The sequence below is a fragment of the Sander lucioperca genome, chromosome 1, assembly GCF_008315115.2.
Source record: "Sander lucioperca isolate FBNREF2018 chromosome 1, SLUC_FBN_1.2, whole genome shotgun sequence".
Classification (NCBI taxonomy): Eukaryota; Metazoa; Chordata; class Actinopteri; order Perciformes; family Percidae; genus Sander; species Sander lucioperca.
In genome coordinates, this window is record NC_050173.1 from 8284707 (window position 1) to 8308446 (window position 23740).

The following is a 23740-nucleotide window of genomic DNA, read 5'->3' on the forward strand; positions in this document are numbered from 1 at the left end:
GCTTATGCTACTATTCTATCATTACTCCGCGTTTCAGTCCTCCCCGTCATATCTACTCAAGAAGTGTTAGTATTATTGATAGCTTGCTAATGGGCAAACATCCACCTCATACTGTGTCTCTGTATCACACCGAATCACGGCGAAATTGACTCTGTGGGCGCGTGCGTAATCAGATAACAGCCTAAACAAAATGCAAATAAGACATTGTATGCGCACACTGCAAACAACTTGAGCAAGTTGTGTGTTGTCAAACTGCTCCTGTCTTTCTATTAAATCAAATATGCTGCTTAAGTATATTCTTTCCAATGATCAGCCCAATCAGAGTTAAGCCCCATCCAATACAATTACAGTTCAAGAACAACACTAATAAAAATAAATTTGGGATGGTAACATTTCAAACCACTAAGGCTGATTCCCATTCTACCTTCCAACACAATTGAGTGAATATTTTTCTGTCAGCTAAATACGCGTCTGCTTGCGTGTCTAACCAGGCGCTGTCATTGCAAACATGGCTCCATACTTTAGTTGTGGTCTTTAGATGATGTCAGATTATGAAGTCCAGTGTCCAGTGAAACGGTCCGCGGTGTGCTGACTAAACCTGTGTGAAGCCACAGGCCCAAACATAGCTTACACCGACTGCCCCAGGCTTGTGTTTTTACTGTGGGGGCAAATATATTCAATTCCGACCTACGTGCGTCTTTTTAGCCTCCTACTCTCAGTCGTGGAAGCTGTTCTGTGCAGGGAATGGTCCAAGATTCATACATAACATTACTTGAGCTAACGGTCCGTTAATTGGGAGGTCTATTGATAATTACCCACTAACAGACACTAACAGAACCACAGGCAAAAACACATGCTCGATTAATCAATTAATCATTCCTTCGGCCATAAGCAGAGACAACATGTTAACGCACAATATCTGATGATGCTTAATAAACTTGATTTCTATATTGTCTGGAGGCTATGACTGGCGTAATGGCGCATGAAGGAGCTAATATCAAATGGATTCCTTCTACCAGACTGGGATTATTGAGATGTTTAGGAGAGGAACTGGGGTGGGTGCCTGGAAGGGATTATTGTTGGTGTATAAACTAATGCTATTCCTGCGCAGACTGCTCCCCCATCACCCCCCACCCCCTGATCTACGTCGCGAACTCCGCTTCCGCTTCGCACGGTTGGTCATTGATGCGCAGTGGAGGGTTGGAGAGGGAGCGCGCGCGCGATAGAGAGAGAGGAGGCGTAGAATTGACAAGGCAGAGACTGGGAGAGAGAGGAGGGGAGAAGGGAGAAGGAGGTGACGGACCTGCTCCTCTGGGACTCGGCTACAGATTACTACTGCTAGGTGCACTATCGCCGGGCTCGGCTCACAAAACGCTCTTCGGCTGTAAAATGCGCGAGTAAGCACCGAGCTTTGCCTTGAAGCTGTCACCGAGCTCCGCGAGGGTCTTCACGGTCGCGGCTCCGTTTGTAGGAAATCTGGACTAACTGAGAGAGGAGGGAAAAAGAAGCATTCATGGAGATTCTGCGCAGCTTCGTTGAGCAAATCGCCTGGATTATCTGATTTGGGACGGGGCATTGAACATTTTAAAGACGAAGACTGTGTTTCTCTGTTGTGCCACCGCCGTGCCAACTCGAGTCCACGACGTGTTTTAGTTTTTAGGTAAGCTGATCCCGCTCTGATCCGGCTACGTGTATTCGTTGTTGCAATTCATATTCAAGTATAGGCTACTCTGCCTTGCAGGAACCACTGCTCTCTGCAGAAGTGATACCGTTGTAGTGTAGAGGGTTGTTTTTTAGGCTTCTCTGTGTCCTGGACGTCACCATGTCGCGATTACAACAATAACGCTCATGTCTTTTGTTTGGGGAGCATGAATAGGAAATCTTGTTTTCTAAAAGAGAGGGGGTCCAGGGACTTCTTCAACGTGCCGCCTTATTCTCCCAACATAAGTCAGCAATCACACTTTTAATGTGAGCAATTCTGTGCACTTCCCTCTAATTCAAATAATCTCTTTGTTCATTTCTCAAAATAAAGCTATAGTGGTGACAAGCATCTTGACATATGATACCAAACCATCTTATTTAAACAAATTAAATTAATTTGCTGTTACACTGAAAACATTCAATTTTTAAATCAAGTCGGTATGTTAATATGCTATGTTTTCCTATCTTTTAAGTCTACTTTGATGCTGTAGTTATTAGTATAGCACACACTTCCGAAAATTAGTAGACTACCTTTATTGTCACAACATAAAGCTCATCTGTGTTTGTCTGTCTGTCTGTAAACTTATTAAAATCACTGTAACAATGTTAATAAGCAGATATCCAGTCTCACACACTGACATCTTTGTTTGGGTCTTACAGCTGGGACAGTAGTTTCCGTTGCTCCGGTCATGGCGGACCAAGAGGAGACTTTTGCCCTTCAAAACTCTCCTGGTGGCTCGGATTCAAGGGAATTACAGACCGATAATAAATCAGAGAAACAGAACGGGACATCAAGCAAATCCCCATCATCACAGACAACTTACATTCAGCAGGTCAGTATCAGTCAGTCTGTAGGCCTCAGTGTCACTGCTGCGAGCCGAGGCTGCTTCCAACTCACGTATGGGGTCCCTGTAAAAATAAAAAATAAAAATAAAGTATTTATATTCGTCCGAACAAGTAGGCTAACTATATTGTCTTTTGGGGTGTTAAAATATAGCCTACGCGAAATGTTAAAGAAAATATCTGCCAATGTGATGGAGTAATTCTACTAATTTTACTTATTCTAAAGCATATTTATATACAGATATAACTTAATTTGGGTCCGATATTTAGTCTGTCTTAGTGAAGTGTTCGTTGTCTCACTGCGTTGCTCAAAGAAACTGATTTTAGAAGAGTGAAACATCAGAAAAGTTTCAAAGCAAGTTTAACTTGTTTTTAGACTAAATTTTAGAACTGAATATAAGACTAAAACATTCTGGGAGCGACCTCTAGCTCACCCAGTTGCTGCGTGTCATCCCCTCTTTTCTCTCCCCCTTTCCTGTCACTGTCACTATCAAATAAAGGGAAAAGCCCCAAAAAATAATCTTAAAAAAAAAAAAAAAAGATTAAAACATTCTGTACGAAAATATGTTAAACGTCAGACATGAACTCTTGCCTTATTATACTGTATAGGCCTAGTTTATTTAATTGTGTTTTATAAGTGCCCAACAGGTTTAAGACTACATAATTACACAGTAGATCTTAAATAAGTAAATAAGCAAGGGTTACATTGCCCAACATTATTGTTTAGACTTAAATTGAAAATTGAAATGTGTATTTGACTGGCATTTATAATTTCCTCTTTGGCAGCTTTTGACCAACTCAGAAGGCCTCAAAACCATGTTTGACACATCTCCGTAAAATTGAAGTTGTAGGCTTATTACAGCAATCCGGTGGGCACTTTGGGCACTAATATGCTTTATTTTGAAGGGAATGGAGGGAATAAAAGTTTACCTGCACGAGAGGGAACTCTGGACAAAGTTTGACGAGGTGGGGACGGAGATGATCATCACCAAAGCCGGAAGGTAAGATGACAATATAAAAAAAGTATTTATCATTATTATGACGGGAAGCCACTAATCTGAACAAGGGGGGATTATTGACTGCATGTCTGTTTGCTAATGAGGCTGCACGCAATCATTTTCTATGAATTGTATGTAGGCCTAACATTTAAAATGTACTATAGTTTACAGGCCTGGCTGGATTTATTTTTGTGTGTGTGTGTGTGTGTGTGTGTGTGTGTGTGTGTGTGTGTGTGTGTGTGTGTGTGTGTGTGTGTGTGTGTGTGTGTGTGTGCGGATTTAGAAATATACAATGGGAGGAACTACAGAGAAAACACAGAGCATCTGGCGGAGGCTTTAGCGCTCTGCAACATCACCAGCGCATATAGCCTACATTTTAGTCTGGGTGGCCCTTTTGGGGAAATGCAATAGGGCCTACCATCGACCAAATACAGAGAGTGAGCAAATGTCCTCCTGTTGAGTTTGAGTCTGTTTTACTCAACATTTATTTAAATTCAATGAAATAAACTAATTTCAGGAACATATGTTCTGCCTTTTGCAAACGCTGTGTGTGTGTGTGTGTGTGTGTGTGTGTGTGTGTGTGTGTTTGTGTGTGTGTGTGTGTGTGTGTGTGTGTGTGTGTGTGTGCGCGCGCGCGCGCGCGTGCGTGTGCGTGTGTGTGTGTGTGTGTACGCAGACACCTAACGTGACAACACTTTAGCAGCAACATGTTGTGCAGGGACTGTACATGTGTCTCGCTGTCTGCTCCACAGTTGCCTCAGACTGCAGCCAGTCAAAATAGCGCTCGTCTGCTGAGTGTGAACTTGCATATATGCATGATGACCGCTGGTGTCTGCTCATGTCAAAGTGGCCGCTGGCTCACATGTGGGTTGCCATTATAAATGAATGCATATTTATAGTTTAACACAGCAACATTTCATTGTGCTCTCCAGTACGGGCAGAAGCCAGTTGTTTTCACACAGCTGCATAAAGTCTACATTATATTCCCGTCAGTCATTTCTCTCCTGTTTTTGGTGTGAAATGATGTTACACAGCAGCTCCCCTTCGTCCTCCTCAATCCAATTCCTTTTGGCTCGTGAGACTGCTCAGGCTTACTCACATTATGTGTTTGCTTTTTTTTTTTTTTTTTACAATATGACAGCTACCAAATATCCATATGATTTACTCAACGGATCTTACAAAAAATCTAGCCCGCAGTGAAAAACGCAGGTCCCTTTCAGACCCAACGCCGGTGTTGCACCGAAATCTGTGACCCGTCGTGATCTGTGTCCCTCCTGTTAAAAGCGTAGCGCCCCCTTCCGTGGTTAAGGTTAGGGACAGGGGTTTGTTTCAGGTTGAGGTAGGGGGACACCGATCTCGATGGGTCACAGATTTCGGTGTAACACCGGCCATGAGAGGAGTTGTTACCTCTGCCTGTACCTCTCCAAACCAAATCAAGGCATTTATTTGACATGTTAAACCATCAAACGTGACCTGACTGTATGCATTATAATTTAGTTTGCAAATTGTAATAATTATAAAAACGAGAAAGTCATAAGATTTATTCTGAAAACACATTTGTTTTCATTCACAGTTTTGTAAAACTTTGTAATGCATGCTTGTGCCCGCTAAACGTTTGAAAATGGCTAAATTGGATGGGAATTTTTCCTCTACCGAACAGAAAATCACTAAAACAAACCACAGCCTATGTTTGCCTACATGTCGCCTTTTTTTTCTACTGTCTGACAGAAATACTAGGCTATATAGCGCCATAAACCGTGTTTTGTCCTTTACAGGCGAATGTTCCCCAGCTTCAAAGTGAAAGTCACGGGATTAAACCCCAAAACTAAATATATTCTCCTGATGGATGTTGTTCCTGCGGACGACCATCGATACAAATTCGCCGATAACAAATGGTATGTAAAATCTAACACACACAAAATCGAATTTTGGAGGACTTTTTCTTGCACTTTCAAACGTTTCTTAAATACTACGCGCACGACATTTTCACAATAATGGGGGTTGTTGTTTTGAGGGTCGCAGCTATACTCTCTCTGGAGTTTATTCCAACGGGAAATGTTGTATTGTTGCCCTGATGGATGAGAATCGGAAGTGAAGATATCTTTCGACAGAGAATTATGAACTGTGTACATTCTAGTGCTTGCCAAGAAATGTTGTCAGCGGGGAGAAATGTTTTTGCCGGAGCTGTTGAATGAATGTTGATGACTTTTCCTATAGCTATACCAGCCTATATGTGCACTGCAACAAGGCTGTCTTTAACAGTGGGGCATAAACAGGGTTATTTGTTTAGTGTCATGTCGAGCTCTCTAACATTGGTCAGGAATATCTTGTTTGGGTCAGCGCCTTTCAATGAGGGGATACTTATAGAGGATTATCATATGCTAATACTGCCGATAATGACCTGTCCAAAGCATGTCCTGGAACTAATTCTCCTCTTGATCTAACGATGTTGGAAAACAATGTCTGCCAGCTCTTATCTGACCTCTGACCATCCAAAACCAACTTCTCAAAGTATTCTATATAATTATAACTTCTTGCATTAAAGAAACCCTAATGCAATGTTTTGACCAGGAGAGAAACATCCTCAAGGCAAGTAGCAACAGTGTCCCGATTAGTCGTTTTTTTTGTTTCTTATTTTAGTTTTATGTTTTTCTCTTGAATACGTCGCATTCAATTCAGATATCCCTCTGCATAATCTCAAATGTTTGACAATGAAATATTAGCCTAAAAATGAAATGAAATGTTGTCTACTTAACATTTTACACTAAGAGCCCGTCCGCCTACTTTAGTGGCTGCATGGTTGATAGCTGGCGGCTGTCCTGTCAGTCCAAGGTGTGACTGTGTTGCTGTGTTGCTGTGTTCAGGTCTGTGACCGGGAAGGCAGAGCCCGCCATGCCCGGCCGGCTCTACGTCCACCCGGACTCTCCCGCCACGGGGGCGCACTGGATGAGGCAGCTCGTCTCGTTCCAGAAGCTGAAACTGACCAACAACCACCTGGACCCGTTCGGACACGTAGGTGCCTAGGCCTATCATATATACTATTTAACCACATGTCTGTGATTGTGAATGCTAGCCTGGTGCTGCATTGATCAAAGTCCAGGGAATGTATTTTTCGCTTGGTGTGTTGCTCAGTGGCACTTCAGCAGAGAGGCTTGCCACTGAAACACACACGTCGCACCTTTCTACTAATCTTGATCAGCTTTTACAACACAAGTGCTGGTCCTTCGTTACGCATTTGTATGAAAATCACCCAGCTAAACTAGACAAAATCAGTGGCGTCAAGACTCACAGAGCTACATTTGGAAAAAGGACAAAGTGGTACAGGGAGCAAACTGTGCGAATGAATGAATTAAATAAATTATGAGTATTATTATTATGAATATTGTAATTGTTAATAGTATTATTGTGAATATTATAATTGTTAATAGTATTATAATTAATATTATTATATAGAGCATTATTTAAATATTAGAGTTGTAACTTTAAAAGACTAAGTTTTAAGTTTAGTGTAGGTGTTTTTGTTAAGACTCTTTGCCCATCCTGTATATTGGAATTACCATTTGTGTACACAACTATTGGCCTTACAGTTAAAAGGTCATGATTTGAAAAAAAAAAAAATGAAAAAGATACAACTGCTGATGTTGCAAATTATATCTATATAATATTATGTAATGCAAATGATGGTTTTAAGTGTTTGATTGAAAAAAAAAGTCCCTGTAAATATAATCCATTTTTCTTTTTACTGTCAGGAAAAAAAAAAAAAAAAAAAAAAAATCTCAGAAAAACTATTGACTTATCGATTTCACAAATTAACTATGCATTCTTGCACTTAATTCTTCATTGAAAACAATCAAACCCAAGGAAGATGAGTAAACAACAGGATATTGAATTAGCTGCAAGGAAAATTAAAAGAAATGTTTAATTCAAGTATTGCCTGTTGTCCTTTTGAAAAACAAGCAAAAGGGATAGACTTGTATCGCTGAGAAATATATGAATACATGCTTTGACAAAGTGAATCTACATATATAAATATGTCATTTTCTCCTTATAATGCAATTCACCACACAATGACAACAGTGTAATATCGTAAATGTTCTGATTTGAGTCTCTGTGATGTGTAGAGAAAACTGCAATTTCTGATTCTGATTCTCAACTTGAATAATTAAATTGACTAATTTGAATTTAGACTCTTTGTCATAGTTGATGGTAAAGAAAAATAACATATTTGGTTCCAGTGTACTCTTTCTGTTGCCCAGGTTGATTATAGCAGCCCTAGATGCATTAACGTTGTAGACCTCCTGGAAATCAGCTTAGATAAGTAAAGGGGAGCAGTTGGGCATTTCTTTTAAGAATCAGAATCAGAATCAGCTTTATTGGCCAGGTTTGCGTAGACAAACAAGGAATTTGACTCCGGTAATCTTTGCTCTCAAAGTACAACACGTAACATATTAAGAATAAAAACAGAGTTGACGGTAAGAATATAAAGAAAAGCAAGAGGCAATTGCACCACCACCCACCCACCTCTTCCCTCAGCAGTTTGGGACTGTGTATTGTATCCATTTCCTAACTTGAACTCCTCATTATTCTACACTCTCTATCTGGCCTCAGGCTTTTGTGATTCCTGTCTTACCCAAAACACAAACATCACTTACTTCATCAACTAATGGGCCTGATGGCGTCAGGTTTTCATAAAATTCTAAGTTGATGGGCACATGACCAAGACCAGGCCAAATGAAATGTCTTGCTGTAGAAACAGAAAAGTCAAACAATTACCTCTCTTACTAATAGGCCCGGTCATTAGAGGAGAAAAAACAATTATGAGGTTGGCAAACAGTTCATTAATAGCTACTCTGGTTTTAAGGAGGTAGGTAAATAATGTGGAAAACACAAGAAATTGAATTAGAGATTATTAAAAGTGTTAATGTTGATAAGAGGGATTAAACTGAAAAAGTTTTAAACTGATGAGGAAAAGGTTTATTTGCTGACCATATAAGCAACACCAAAACATGCAGTCTTGTTATGATGTTCTAGTGATAATATTTAATTTATTCCATTCATCATTCCTACTGAATGCAGATTGAGAACTATTTATAGAGCTACAGGTACTCAGTTTGATGATGAGTCTAAAATGAGACTGCTACACACAAGCCCTTCTCTATCCATATAGCGCCTATATCGTGGTTGTTGCATTGCCAAAGCCCAGCTGGTGAAATGAAACTGGAGCTCTGTCGGAATGTGAGCAGTGTTGTAAATTTTGGGTTAAAGTGCGTTTTTGATTGGTTGCAGTGGTTCCTGTCTTGGCCTCTTTCGTGCTGGGAGACAGCACCCTGGGATTCATAAATGAAATGCTGGTGGCTGGCCAGAAATATACTGCATCGGCTTGTTGGTCCAGCTGGTTGAAATAACTTGTGGATGACTTATAATTATTAGCAGTGAGATATGAGACCAAAACATATTGCTGATGTTGAATGGACCCATTTAGGATGGGCCTGAATTGATCGTTTTTCTCTAGAAATGTCTGGTAATTGGACACGCGTCAGCAGACTGAGCTTACCAGCTCAGGCCTGTTGTGAGGAGTCTCCTAAGAAACAAGGGAGGCTGAGCCCCATGGGGAGTGTTTGTATACAGTTAATTGTTAGCTTTATTTTTTTATTCAACTGATATGTCAGGAGGTTGTCTCCTAAATTGTTGTATACCACTAACTTGCGATGGCAAATGTTTTTTGTAGGAAACAGGATTTTGAAATTATGTAAATTGTGTAATCGTAGTTTTGAATAAGATGGTGTGTTTATTTTTTGCAGCTTCATTTTTGTTGATATGCTCAGGCAGAAAGAGTGACATGACATGGGCATCACACAGGCACATATATGTTGTAAATGTTTCAAGTATTTGATCATATCTTGGTCTTAAAGTAATAAAAGGTCCCTTCTCCATACAGTTTATGACAAATGCAGTCTAGTTGAGGATAATGCATTTTACACATGGTTTCATGGTGAAAATGGTTTTATTTACCATTGTAACATAAACTGCTACAGTTTTGGAAAGTATCTAACTAAGTACATTTACTCAACGTACTTAAATACAATTTTGAGCTTTTTGTACTTGAGTGTTTACATTTTAAGCCGCTTTATACTTTTACACCTTTACACAAATGTACTTTTTATGCACTAAATTTATTAGACGGCTAACAGTGTAGTTAGTAGTTACTTCAGAAGCACAAGTAGTTAAAATGAGCTTCACCTTGACCATCTGCAACATTACAGTGCTGCTTACTGAATGCATCAGTAATAATCATCAATTAGTATTGTGTATACACTACTGGTCAAAAGTTTGGGGTCACTTAGAAATTTCCATTCCACTCCATTCCAGACAGAATACCAGCTGAGATCAGTTGCATTGTTTTTTTAATCAGAGCAGCAGTTTTCAGATTACATTATGTGCTTACATAATTGCAAAAGGGTTCTCGACTGTTGTAGAAAGAAGTGGCTGAAGAAACGCTTGAAATCCATGCTTTTTGGTCTAAACGTCATACCCAAATTAAAAGTGGTACAGCTCCCATATACTTTGACACTCTGGGGTGTGCCTGATATCATTGGAAAGGTGATTGATGTGGGTATGTTTGTGTATTTGAGAAGTGTTGTATTTTGTAGTTTTTTGGCTTTTTTCTTTGCACTTTTCAAATGGAAATAAAAAAACGCACAGATATATCTATAGAAGAAAAATCATTTAAAATCCATTTTTGAGTCTTTTGGCTTCTGGGCTTTTTCTGTAGTAAGCTGAGACATGTGGCTAATGCCCTGTGTTGTCTGTCACCTCTCAGATGTGTTTACAGCAGTGTATTCTAATCATTTTAAAGATGTATGACTTGGTTCTAGCCTCTGTAACTCTGTCAGTAAGGCCTAGACTCACCCTGACACTTGGAACAAAAACTTGAGAGTGTTACCTTTCCAATGATATCAGGCTCACCCCAGAGTGTCAAAGTATATGGGAGCTGTACCACTTTTAATTTGGGTATGACGTTTAGACCAAAAAGCATGGAATTTCAAGCGCTTCTTCAGCCACTTCTGTGTACAACAGTCGAGAACCCTTTTGCAATTATGTAAGCACATAATGTAATCTGAAAGCTGCTGCCCTGATTAAAAAAACAATGCAACTGATCTCAGCTGGTATTCTGTCTGGAATGGAGTGGAATGGACATTTCTAAGTGACCCCAAACTTTTGACCTGTAGTGTATATAACAATACAACACGCTGGAAGGGGCCTCTGCATAAGTACTTAGATTTGTTATACTTGCTGTTAATACTTCTGTACATTTACTTAAATAAAACTTTAAATGCAGTACCTTCACTTTTTTTTTTCCTGTATTTGAATTCCTAAAAATCATTTGTTTTTGTCTCAGGTTTCATACAAAGCTGCAGTTTTTGCTTTGATCTCCTTCTCAACTCCTGGAATATTTCTCAGTGTTATTCTTCTCCTCCCTCAATTTGCTCCTGCACTCGTCTCCCTGTCTTCCCACACATGTTTTGGCCAGGAGGGTGGAGTGTGAGGATCGCACTGTTTACATTTGAATGGCAGTGTGTGATGAGCAATAGATGATGGTGTACAAAGCCTGCTGATCCCGAGGCTTGGGGAAACTCTCTGATGTGGTGGAACTTGAAAGCAAAGGGCAGCGGCTCGGGACCCAAAGTGATCCCTCACTATCATTAAATACTATCATCCAGAGGTTGGGGGGAACAGAGATACAGGGACCCAGGCAGGGCAGCGGCTGGGCCAGGAGACAAGGCGTGTGCTGGGGCCCCAGTGGGTGGTCCACAGCTACCCCGCCGCCCCCCTACTAACACACATACTGGACATCAGTAACCCACACTCGGTGGACCATGCTATGTTCCAGAGTTAAATGTGCATTTAGATATTTCCACGCAACTTCTAATGTGTCTTAGTGACAGACATTTTTAGCTCCCAAAACCATGTGAATGACGTCTTTACATTGATGGGATTGTTGTGTGGTTTGTCCAATCTTGGACGCATCTCTGCAGACCTCAAGTAAGCCTTTAATGAATGCATGCATGGGAAAATGTTTTGTTTAACCTACTTTTTCTCTACATTTAACCTACTTTTTCTCTGCACTGTGTTCAAATCGTTTTGAAAAGCTCTTTCACTGAACTAAAAGCCTCATTTACAAATCCAAACAGAATGGTAGTGCTGCTTGGAACGTGTGGTTATTTTTTTTTTTCATTTGCACAATGACATGACTTCACAACACAGGAACCAATGCAATCCCACCCTTAAAACGAAACAGAGCTACCATGGAATACAGCAACACAATTTAATTTCTCTCAGCCTGAGGCTCAGTTTTGGTAAAACTATTCTCACCTCAGAGCAAAATGCAACCCTAAAACCACTTTACTGTTATTGTCAAATTAGCAAACACAAAGTTTCCATCTGCAAGTGACTCTTCCACAGCTTGCTTATCTAACTAAAATGATACACTCAGCTGACATTGTATCAGGGTCAGTAACTTCCATTAAATCATCTTGCATCTACAAGGTGCATGGCAAGCAGTTGAAAAGCCATTTTTTCACAGTTTCTGCCTATTACAAAAACCTATTGCACCATGAAATAAGATCAAGTTCAGCTGGAAATTGAAAATGGATGACTATTGTATTGTCTATGTAAGCCTCTATGGTTCACTTGGCTCCAAGAAAGGACTTGGGGGGTATGTCTGTTTAATGCTATAGGATGCCCCCACAGGTACTGGAGGTCAGGGCGATCCCTTGTCTCCTCTCATGCTGGCAGTGAAAGGCAGGTACAAAAACAACCTTTAAGATAACAGATAGGAGGAATGCCTAAGGGACAGAAAGGTGGGGGTAGGTGGGTGTAAAAAAAAAAAAAAAAAAGGAGTGGTAGAAAAAAAGACCCTTTTTTCAATCTTTAAGAGTGGATCTGATGAAAATAAAAACCATCAGATTTCCTTGGGGCTGATGACCATGACTCCCTGGTCCGTCAAAACAATTAGACTTAAGAACCACGGATGAGAGGGCCTCAAAAGAGAAGTTCAAGGCTCAAGTTCAGCTGTGCAGACGCGTCTTTATGTCGCCAAGCTAGCCACGGGTAGTAGTCATCACTTAACATAAACTAGGTTAGTCAGGTTAGAGGAGCAAAAAGAGAGAGGACATGCTTATGTTATCCTATCATTCTCCCGGGACTGCTCATCTACTCACAGTACTGTAATAATTTGAATATAGTGAGTACTGTATCTGCAAACATACAGTAATGAGTTTGGAGTTGCATAACAGGGGAAGTTATGTTTCAGTTTTGGCTAGAATAGAAGAAAGGTTAGAAAGAAGAAAGGTTAATATGAGGAAGCCATCTACAAAAACAAAATAAGAGCGCACATGGCCCAATTTTATTTCAAATATTAATGAAAGCAGTAAAACTTTAATTACATTTTGTAGTGCAATAAAAGTTTACCTTTTAGTCAAACATGTAGGCTAATTTGTCCAAAAAAAGTACCGTTCTTCAAACTTTACAAACATTTTAATTGAATCTATTGGGCCTCTGTGAGATTAATATAGTATATTGCCTTGACCTAAGTTGCTGCCAAGCCTTTTCTTGCCTTTTCCCCCCTTTAATGTCTGAATTGCACAAAGTATGCCAAGTACCCCCCCCCCCCTACTTTCTTTTATCTTTGTCATTAGGCTCAACCAGATCTTGTATATGTTTGCATTTCCTTTTGGTACATGTTGTAATGATAAAGTGATGGAAAATGTGGCAACACATGAGCAACAATAACCTAACCTCCAAAGCAAAATAAAGTTTTGATGCATGCAGCCAAAAAAGGATTTAAGGGGAAATTAAAGGTTTTTTTCTAAGCATTTACTAAGAAACCCTAAAGTTAGACTGTGTATTTAGTTCTGAGAGATTTATTTTTAAAAAGGGTGTTTTGCTGTGATGAAATGTAATCAAGTATCTAACGATAGGCTCCACTTTTTATTTTTTCTAGATTATCCTGAATTCGATGCACAAGTATCAGCCGAGGATCCACATTGTGAAGGCGGATGAAAATAACGGCTTTGGCTCCAAAAACACGGCCTTCTGCACTCACGTCTTCCCCGAGACAGCCTTCATTGCGGTTACGTCCTATCAGAACCATAAGGTAAGTCCTTCGTGGGCTACTTTTGGATTTTCTTAAGTGTTTCTGTTACAGCCTGTGACATAGTAAATAGCAACTTTAAATTCACGGCGTCTTTTATTAGGCGATTTAATTTTAACAATGTTTTAAAACATGGCAAACAAATGAAAACGTCGCAGAAATACAAACAGAACTAGCGTACGTATTGCGCATTAAAACATATTGCGGAATTATGTAAACGTTTAATTTCCCGTTCAAACTAAAAATAAGCAACAACAGAAACATTGTTTCTCAAGCGTTCCATTGGATGTTGCCCATTTTTACGGAACTCTGACTGGATGTGCTGACTGCAGGAGAGGAAATGAAAGGCGCTGTTCCCTGTGAGGTTAAAGTAAAGCCTCGTCACTGTCAGCTGAAGTCCCTGATATCACGTTGAGTCACTGACAGACGAGAGAAACCTTCAGATACCCGACTAGACGACGTCTGACCTCAGGAGACTTTTCTCCAAGTTCCAGGCCTGCAGCGCTTTGTAGAGCGAGACAAGCTGCAGATAAACCGGAGAAACCCCAGTGTAGCCTATCAAACCTAATAACAAGAGAAAACTAAACAAACAACGCATCATTATAATAATAATAATAAATAATAGTAATAATAATAATAATAGTATTGAAAATGTAACACTTTGAAATACTTAGTGCCAATTATTTGGTTAAAATGTGTTGTTTTTAGTCAATTTTACAGTTTACAGTACTAGATTTTCTGTAGGTTATTATCTATTCTATTAATTAAAATAACCCTTTGCGTGACAGATGCGCAACATTAGTTTTTTTTTTAAGTTCTCAAAAAACTGAAATGCTGACCTGAAAACTATATCAAATAATATAATAGCCTACATTATATTATAAAGGGCCTATACTATATTTAATATAATTTATAAAGGTTTTAAATGTTCACTTCTATTATACTGTATAATTCTTTCTGTTGAGGTTTCGGCTCTGTTGTTGCAGTTACCGGTGCAGTAACATGTAGCCTAACGTTAATGAATAGGCCTAGTAGCCTAAATTAAAATTGTTGCCTTGAGTTTGTAAAAGTTAAAAAATCTGTAAGATTTCCTTGCTTTTTATTCACACTTTAGAAAAGGGTCGCCTATAATAACACTAAATTAGAGAGCACAGTTGTTTATCACTTTAGTTGAGAATTTGGGGAATGATGTAGAAATAAAACTCAATATTTACTCAGCAGAAATTCCAGGGGGAAAATCTTGGGAATACAGATATATGTAAACAGCGTCTGTTTAACATCACGTTACCATGTAGGCCTATATGTTCTTAGTTTGGGGAATATGGGAGAGAGGGGCGAAAGCTCATAATGTCCCCGCAGCCAATCAGACGTCTCTGCGCTTCTGGGAACAGGAAGCACAAATGAACGACATGCTGTAGAACCATTCATTATTTTCAAACATGTTATTGGGGGCTCAGATCGTAACCCCGGGCTAATTATTGGGGCTTTCCAGACCTGCAGAAAAACAAGTATTTCTGATCTGCAGGCACTTTACCACAACTGTCTAATCAAACAGTCTAACATCTGCCAAAGCAATGTGTGCTGCAGGCATGTGTCCAATTCACCTGTTAGACTCTCAGCTAATGAAAATGGTCAAAGTCTCTGGTTTCAAGTATTTCCTGCCACTGCTGCAATTAAAAAAAATGTCCAAACTGTTTTCTGAGATATGTTTTCCCTTAGAATAAAAAGTGAAAAAATGAGTAGTCAATAACTCCAAACTTATATTTAAGTTAGCCTATATTTAATACACTTTATTTGAAGTACTTAAAAGTAGTTCTATAAACTAAAATAGCCAAAAGCATCTTGAAATATGTTTATATAGGCCTTCATTTTTTTAATGAGCATAGTTCGACACAGTCTAGTAAAACTGTGGTCTTAGAAGCTGTGAATGAATTTTGCCCAGTTGCTTGAATGTACTCTCAAATTATTTTTAACAGTATTCATATTCTTTGCTGATTCTTTCCACCGTCTGAGTCCAGTCAGTAGGAGAACTGCGAATTGCAACATACATTATTTTCTTTTTCTGTAAACTGAACTCCAGCTATCACTTGGAAATATATCGACTCCATATCGTTATCGCAATATATCAAAAGTGTCGCAATAAGTATGCAATATTTTGTTTATTTTGTGGAGCGCTGCATCCCGTCCGTTAGCTGTGTGACTTAGTTGTGTTTGATTTAGAGCTTGCTTGAAACACTATAATGATCATGTTTCATTGGCCAGTTACCGTGCCACTTGCACATGTTAGTGCACGTCAGCACAGGGGTCCACTACGTGACAAACCCTATGGAGCGTACCATGTGACGTGTTCATATTTCAACAGAGTGACAGTGTAAGAACAAAACAGAATGAATCAGAGAAGAGAAAGAAAAGTTGTGTCCTGTTCTCTTTATTCATATATTTTATACTGTCCAACCAGTAAAACGTGTCCTGTTCTGTAGACATGGTCTTTATTTATTTATTCATGCTGTACCAGTCCAATATGACAGTCAGTTGAAATAAACCTTGTGTTGTAAGAAAACTTGTTTAATTTGTTATGAATCTATTTTGATGCGTTTTCCCGTAACTTTTGTAATTTTACATATATTTAAAAATATCGAAATTAATATCGATATCGCAATATTCATAATCGATATCGCAATATCACATTTTGTCAATATCGTGCAATCCTACTTGGAATGAGTTATTATTTGTCTAGCTGTATTTCTTCTTGGAAGGCCCGCAGAGGGTAAAAAGAGTGCAACAAGACTGCCCTTTTTTTATTCCTAACTTTAAAAAAAAAAAAAGATAAAACAATATGTAAATCCGCTGCCAGACTGCGTGTAACAAGAAGCTAGCGAAGTGTCATGAGAGATTTTACAAGGTTTGGTGAGAGTGTCAGCCAGCGTACAGACAAACCTCCAGTCTTGTCAGAAAGCTGGAAGCACACAAGAGCTGCCAACTCATTACCTGCCAGAAACCGCTGCTCATGAGAGGGATATCCCTGGATTGGGTTTAACCTCTTTGGGATTAACTTGCTTTCAGGGTGTTTCTCTTCACTTTTTTTGTTTGATATTTACAAAGACATTTTTACTAAAACATAGTCATAATAAATCACATTATTTGCATTTGTCAAGCATGCGCCAACTATCTGTTAAGCCAGAGACTGTCAAATATAATATTATAAATTATGCAATGAAAATATATCTCATTGAAACATGCTTTAATTTAATTTTTTATCTTAGGATCCCTAAAAGCATCTTGGTTTCTGGAAATGTGATCTATTTCATTCTCTTGGGTAACTTGTGAGCAGTTAGATGCATCCAACAACACTTCAAAACTCAGCTCGAAAAAAACATGTCGCAATACTGTCATTGAGCCTCATGCTAAAGAAGACTTGTCTATTGTGAGAGTATAGCGCATACTGAAATGTTGCATTTTTTTTTATTTAAAGCGTTCCTATTTTTACGACAAAAAGGTGACACACGTGTTATTTATTTGGGACTACAACTTTTTAAAATAGAATAGTACTTGTAAGTGACACAACCAGCACAGCATATGGCTTTCATTGCACAATATGTTACTAATTAGGTCTTTTTGCTGTTTTAGATAACCCAGCTGAAGATTGAGAACAATCCGTTTGCAAAAGGCTTTCGTGGAAGTGATGATATGGAGCTGCACCGAATGTCCAGAATGCAAAGGTAGATAAGACAAAGTTTTTAAATCTATATTTTATTGATTTTGGAGCATGTGAATGTTATTCATAATGTATTTCTTTAATTTATGATCATGGATACATGGAAGCACTGACACAAATTGAATGATGTCAAATGAATACATTACAGGGATTACTGACATCCTGATCACACTGTCACTTAACAAGCCCCGCTATACTGTAATCCTTCAATCACCAAAATGCAAGCCAGTTATGAGTGTTATTTTCAGTGAGTGTTATTTTCAGTGATGTAAGTGTAGTTCTTGATACCCGGCCAGTTTTCATGCTGAAGACTTTTATGGCTGATCTGGCAGAACCTTTGAAACACGACTGCAATATCTCTGCCCTTCCACACAGCTTTTTCTACCAGGACGTTCTGTGTGTGTGTGTGTGTGTGTGTGTGTGTGTGTGTGTGTGTGTGTGTGTGTGTGTGTGTGCATGTGTGTTGGTTGTATGGCTTGGTCCGGCAGCCAAGGCAATGCACGACCACATTGTTCTCTCTCCATTATTCAGTCCAGATGAGGGATGGAGCATGCGTCCATACTTCGTGGAAACACATTTTCAAAGGAGAATATCTGGTTTTGAAACTCACGGCCCAACCACTCCCCCTTTGGGCAACCGATACAAACGTTGTGTGCATTCAAATATAGAAATCCCAATTCAGAAAAAAACAACTGTAAAGCGGTTTGGCTTTTCCACAAGGTGCTAAAATCCTACATCCTTCCCATAACCTTTACTCTGAGCCACAGTAATTAAGAATTTCAGATCAATGTCATGGTTTATGCTTTGGAGAAAAAGCCGTGGAAATCTGGGGAGAGATTTTTGTAATTTCAAGTACTTGGGAAAAAAATTGTATCAGACAGACACAGCCACAGTTTAATACAATGTTTTGAGTGAAATGCATTTCACCTATCAAAACTTGCAAATGTGTAGAGCATGGTAAGAGTCCAGACCACACTATCAATCCTACATGCCATTGTCCGATCCTGCCGAGTACAGTAAGCTATGCACGTCTGCTCTTGGTTACAATGTTGAAGGGAGAGCTTATTGCAAAACCAGGTCACTGTTTCAACTGAGGAGATCCCTGAAATCAAAGAAGCAAAAGTAGCAAAATGATCTATTGACAGATCCTGTGGATTAATAGGAGTGAAATGCATGCTGGCGTTTTCACTGGGAAGAGTTTTCCCCAATGGAGCCTCTCTCTATGTGTGTGTCCTAAGTGGGTGTGAGTCACTGATGGTGAATGTTGTTGACTGTCTTTGAGAACAGATCTTTCGATGAATCGAACTGTACAGAAATAAACGATTGATATTCTTTTTTTTAATAAACTGTTTTACGATTAATATTTTAGGGGGACAACTGCAGATAATTACTAACAACTGTATTTGTGTCTGTGTGTGTGTGTGTGTGTGTGTGTGTGTGTGTGTGTGTGTGCCTGCACATAGTACCAAGGAGTATCCAGTAGTGCCTCGCAGTACAGTGCGCCAGAGAGTGGGCTCCAGCCAGAGCCCGTTCAGTGGGGAGGTCCAGGGCATGGCCACCCCGAGCACCCTGAGCTCCCAGTACTCCCAGTGTGAGAATGGGGTCACAAGCACCTCACAGGACATGCTGCCTCAGTCGGGCTCCTACCCCCTGCCACATGAGCACAGCCAGGAGTACCACTGCGTCAAGAGGAAAGGTAGGAGACAAATATGGGAGACTGATGTATCAAAAAGTCATAATCATTTTTACAGCAGTCAGTATCCATACCTATTGATGTTAATGCTGTGGTTCTATTGTGGTATTAGCCACCCATGCAAGCTGAGCCTTTTTAATTAATTGGGTGTTTTGGGTAATTTGGCAGCTAACTACCAATATAATATATATAAGTAAGGGCTATATATGTATTTTAAAATTACCTTCTATAGTCTATATAAAAGGGCACACTAAGTATATATATATATATATATATATATATATTAATAACAATCTATTTTTTCACGTAGATTATGTCCACTTTTACACAGATTTGATACGAAATTATGCTAAATTTGTACTTGTGTATTTATTTTTCAGGAACGGCCAACATTAGTAGTGCAAAGTATATAAAGTATGTGCATAAAACGGACAATATTCTGAGCAAAAAATACCCACACATTATGTTTTTATTTACAAAGCATGTATATTTGTTTTTCATGATTAGCATTTAATTGGCAGCCGGATAGTGGGAATTAATTATTTGTTTTGGTGTCAATTAATTAGCAGTTGAACAGAATTTAAAGCCAATATTGCATTATTCCAAAAAGGTTTGTCTCACGTTATTGACATGGAGTTGCACATTTTTTTACTTTACAGAACTTAAAGATAACGCTTGAGTAACACTGTTATTTCACTCTGTAATTCTCCCTGCAGTGGAGGATGACTGTCACTCAGGTGAGCACAGCTATAAGAAGGCCTATCTGGAGAGCTCGTCCAGCGAGGAGGACCATTACTACCGTCCTGTTGGCTACGCCCAGAGCCTCGGCCTGGCCAGTGGGCCCTACCGCAGTGAATCCAGTCAGCGACAGGCCTGTATGTATGCCAGCGCCACCCAGGGTGCTGAGCCAGTTCCTAGTTTGGAGGACATCAGCTGCAACACTTGGGCCAGCGTTTCACCCTATGGGAGTTGCTCGGTCACCACCATGCAGCCAATGGACCGGCTGCCCTACCAGCACTTCTCCGCTCACTTCACCTCAGGGTCTCTGGTGTCCAGACTTGGCGGGGTTGGGGGACACGCCTCTCCGCAGCTGGGCGATGGCCACCACGCTGCCATGTACCAGAGCGCCATGACCCACCAGACTCTGGGCCGCCAGTGCAGTCCTGGGGCTGGGATCCAGTCGCCAGCAGCTGGCCTACAGGGAAACGAGTACCTCTATACACACGGCATACCACGTACACTATCGCCACACCAGTACCACACTGTACATAGTGTCAGCATCATGCCAGAGTGGAACGAGAACAGCTAAAAGAGCTTTTTTTCCCAATCAAGAGATACAAATAATAAAAGGAAAAAAAAACAAAAAAGGACCAAAATAAGGCAGGGTTTAGATGAATTTATATTTATATTTTTAGAGGATGTGTAGCTGATCATCTTAATGAGATCAGTGTTGGTTCACGGACAGCAGTGGATATTGGTAAGATGGTGTTGAAGTAGGAAAGCAAACATCCTATCACTAACTTGTTGTGAGAGCATCTGCACTTAAAAGCAAATAATATAAACATGAATAAAGTGGAGCTGGACCAGAACATACACAAAGACTGCTTAGGTGCAGAGAAAGTGAACACATGGGGACACTGAACAGAAGAACAAAAAATGCTTCAGATGCTTTGCCAGCAGTTCCCAAGTTGATGACCTTCTTGTGCGTTGGTGTTTTTTGGATGTCAAAGTACAAAACTCTTGTTTTGTGTTCATGTCCTGAATTTATGTAAAAAAAAAAAAAAAAAAAAAAAAAGGACATTTGTCCTCTTCACATTATCCTGAGTTCTCTTTTTCTTTTAAGTTTTTGTAGTTAACATCTTATGTTGTGGTCAAATTGCTATAAGTTAAAATGAATAAGCTTAAGTGAATTTGCTTATTCTTAAAATCTCTCCTGTTGCTGGGTACATTTACATGAACCTCAAGAATTTAATCTTAAGGCCATTATGATAAACATGACAATTAACACTGTAACTGTACCTGGCTTCATTTTTTTCAGGTATATTCATACTAATACAATGACGTACATTTACAAAATTCATTTTTGGTCGATTTGAGATTGATTCACACAGATAACTGCTGGATTGGGACATAACATAACATATTGTCTTGTTCTTCCAGTATGGAAGTCATCATATGTCCAGAAACACTGAGAACTGTTGAAATGTTCCTCTGTGTCTGGATGTGTAATTAGGCACAGGGTTGCTAACACATTACCACTTTATAAGGTGATAATATGTCAGGGCTGTGGGTTTGTCGCCTTGTTGTGGTGTTCTTCTGCCCTCAAGTGGACAAAAAAATCATGAATGCAGCTTTAAGTGTAGTAATTATTCAATACAGCTACATAAAGATTAGCAGTTGGAGTGTGACAGTCATTAAGTTGAAAGAGCATGTGTTGATCACTGTTTCAGTTTCTGATGGAGAGGTAGCTTTACAGTACAGAAACTGATGTAATTCAGGTCAGAGTAACAGATTTAAACCCGAGACTTAAAACATATTTCTTGAAGCAATTGGCAGACACTATAAATTGTCACTTTGATTTTGGTTAATACTGCAATTACAAACTACAAACACTATTAAATCATGCTCTGTTTAGTAAAGACAAACACACAAGCAACACGTGGTTTTAACCCTAAATGTGTTTGTATGATCTCTATATGATTAAACCTATTTTCCATGCCAACATACAGTATACAGTAATGAATAAACAAGCTACTTGATATTCATAGTTTTGTTGTTGTTCAGCACTGCCATCCTGCAAAACCTTGCCACAGTCCTTGTGTTGTGCATACGTGTAGGTTGTTACATTGGAAGAAGTCTAAATCTAAAATTATTATTTATTTGGATTATACACTATAACACACTCCATCGGAGGGATTTGTGTGACAAACTACAGCATTGCAGTATTGCATTGTAATTTCAGATAGGTTGAAAAGGTTTTCTGACATAACAACCCTGCAAAGTTTGGAGGAGATTTTTTATCTTTGTATAAGTTCTAGTTGTGTTTCATGCAGTCTCATGCTGTACTCAGTGAATGCTTGTGCTCTAAAATATTTTGTATTAATCCCCAAAATGGCACTTCTCTGACAATCAAACTAAATGAGTGTATGTTAGAGGTATGTTAATTCAAATTTTTAAATGCGTATGGTTGATAGAATGCTATTTGTCAATAGTATTTATTTTTCAACTCTGTAAATCAGCTTGCTCCTGCATGTATCAAAGGTCCCATTTCTTTTTTTATTGCCTGTTTTTTTATGATTGTTTATAGGATTTTCTAATCATACTTCTATAGAAATCAGGAGATTACAGATACAGCTGTCAAAAAGTATCAAAATTAGATTGAAACACATGGATAACTTTGTAAATAAACATGTACATAACAGAATACCTGCAATAAATTAAAAAAAAATAATTAAAGTTGTGTTCTTTTGTCTGTTCGTGCTAAATTCTCTTTCCATTTTATTCAGATATGTTTGTGCTATGTAAAGGTAAACCCCCACAGGTGAATTTCATTATTTTGGCTGATTGGCCCTCCTCTCATTGCTGTTGAGTTTGATTGACATCTTACTCACTCTACGGTTTGCCTTGCTGCACCAGTCAGGGCAGGATAAATCACACCTTTATTATTCTTATTAATTTGAGATATTATGTAGTTTCATCATATCTCCTCCCACCTTCAACCTGAAGTCTAATCAGGATGACTGGAAACACCTGTGTGGGTGTGCATGGCCTTCAAACTGTACTGGAATTTGTGTCTGTAAACCAAACACACTGGGACACAGACACCACAAGACATGAGTTAAAGGAGAACTCCGGCCAATATGCTAGTGCTGTCGATAGAAAAAAACGAGCCGAATCGGTGCCAGTAACACGGAGCTGCTGCAGCTACGTGTAGAGCTCCAACTTAGCTAAAACGGCAGTTGTGGGGGCATGAGCTAAAGAGTGCCTTTGTGCCTCTTAAGAGACACAAAATACAATTAAAATGTCTGTGCAACATGAACAGGGCCCTTACGTGACAACAAGATGCGTTTTCAACTCAGACATCCTGCCGGTAGCTATCTCGCCCTGTTAGCTGCTAGCTGCCGTCTGGGATGAGTGTATTCAGCCAGGCTTCGGTGATAAACATCACGCAGCAGTTCCGTGTGTATTTGTAGCTCATCCATTTTGTGCGCGATCGATCTGGCGTTGGTGAGTAGGAGTCTTGGCAGTGGCGATCTGTGTGGTAGTTCCCTTAGCCGGGCTAGCAGGCCCGACCGGCATCCTTGCTTCTCCCCGCCTTTGTCGCCTGCCGCGGCCGACAACAATCCACCGAGCGCCCGCTGTTCTGGCTACGTCCTCTAGAGGACAGGTCATGCCTTCGCGACAAAAACTTGAAGTTTATTTCCCCCTCAAAAATAGGTAATTGAGCACTGTAGTGGTTATGACCATATCAGTGACTATGTAACTACATGGAAAAGGTCCAAATGATGTCTGTGGCTTGCACAGTGATAGCATTAGAGAAGGCTAGCGGTCGTCTCACGCTGAAGTCCCATGGGAATTCAGTTGTAGCAGGAAAAGGTAAACAGTAGTGTGCAGATCGGAGCGTAGTGTGTGAAGAG

At 39.6% G+C, this 23740-nt stretch overlaps 1 protein-coding gene across 2 annotated transcripts; it reads left to right on the forward strand.

Annotated features, from left to right (window-relative positions):
- The first annotated feature begins 1232 nt into the window (after positions 1 to 1232).
- Positions 1233 to 22542, forward strand: tbx5a (T-box transcription factor 5a). 2 transcript variants are annotated; one of them, XM_031278103.2, is made up of 9 exons: positions 1233 to 1660; positions 2362 to 2534; positions 3451 to 3545; positions 5318 to 5437; positions 6407 to 6554; positions 13546 to 13698; positions 17323 to 17414; positions 18874 to 19106; positions 19820 to 22542. In XM_031278103.2, exons 2-9 carry the CDS (start codon positions 2391 to 2393, stop codon positions 20410 to 20412), a joined length of 1578 nt encoding a protein of 525 aa, XP_031133963.1. In that variant the 5' UTR covers positions 1233 to 1660; positions 2362 to 2390; the 3' UTR covers positions 20413 to 22542. The 2 variants fall into 2 exon arrangements, with proteins under 2 accessions (XP_031133963.1, XP_035860619.1); XM_036004726.1 differs by lacking the exon at positions 1233 to 1660 and adding an exon at positions 1705 to 1968 and having other exon boundaries at positions 19820 to 20412.
- The last annotated feature ends 1198 nt before the right edge of the window (positions 22543 to 23740 follow it).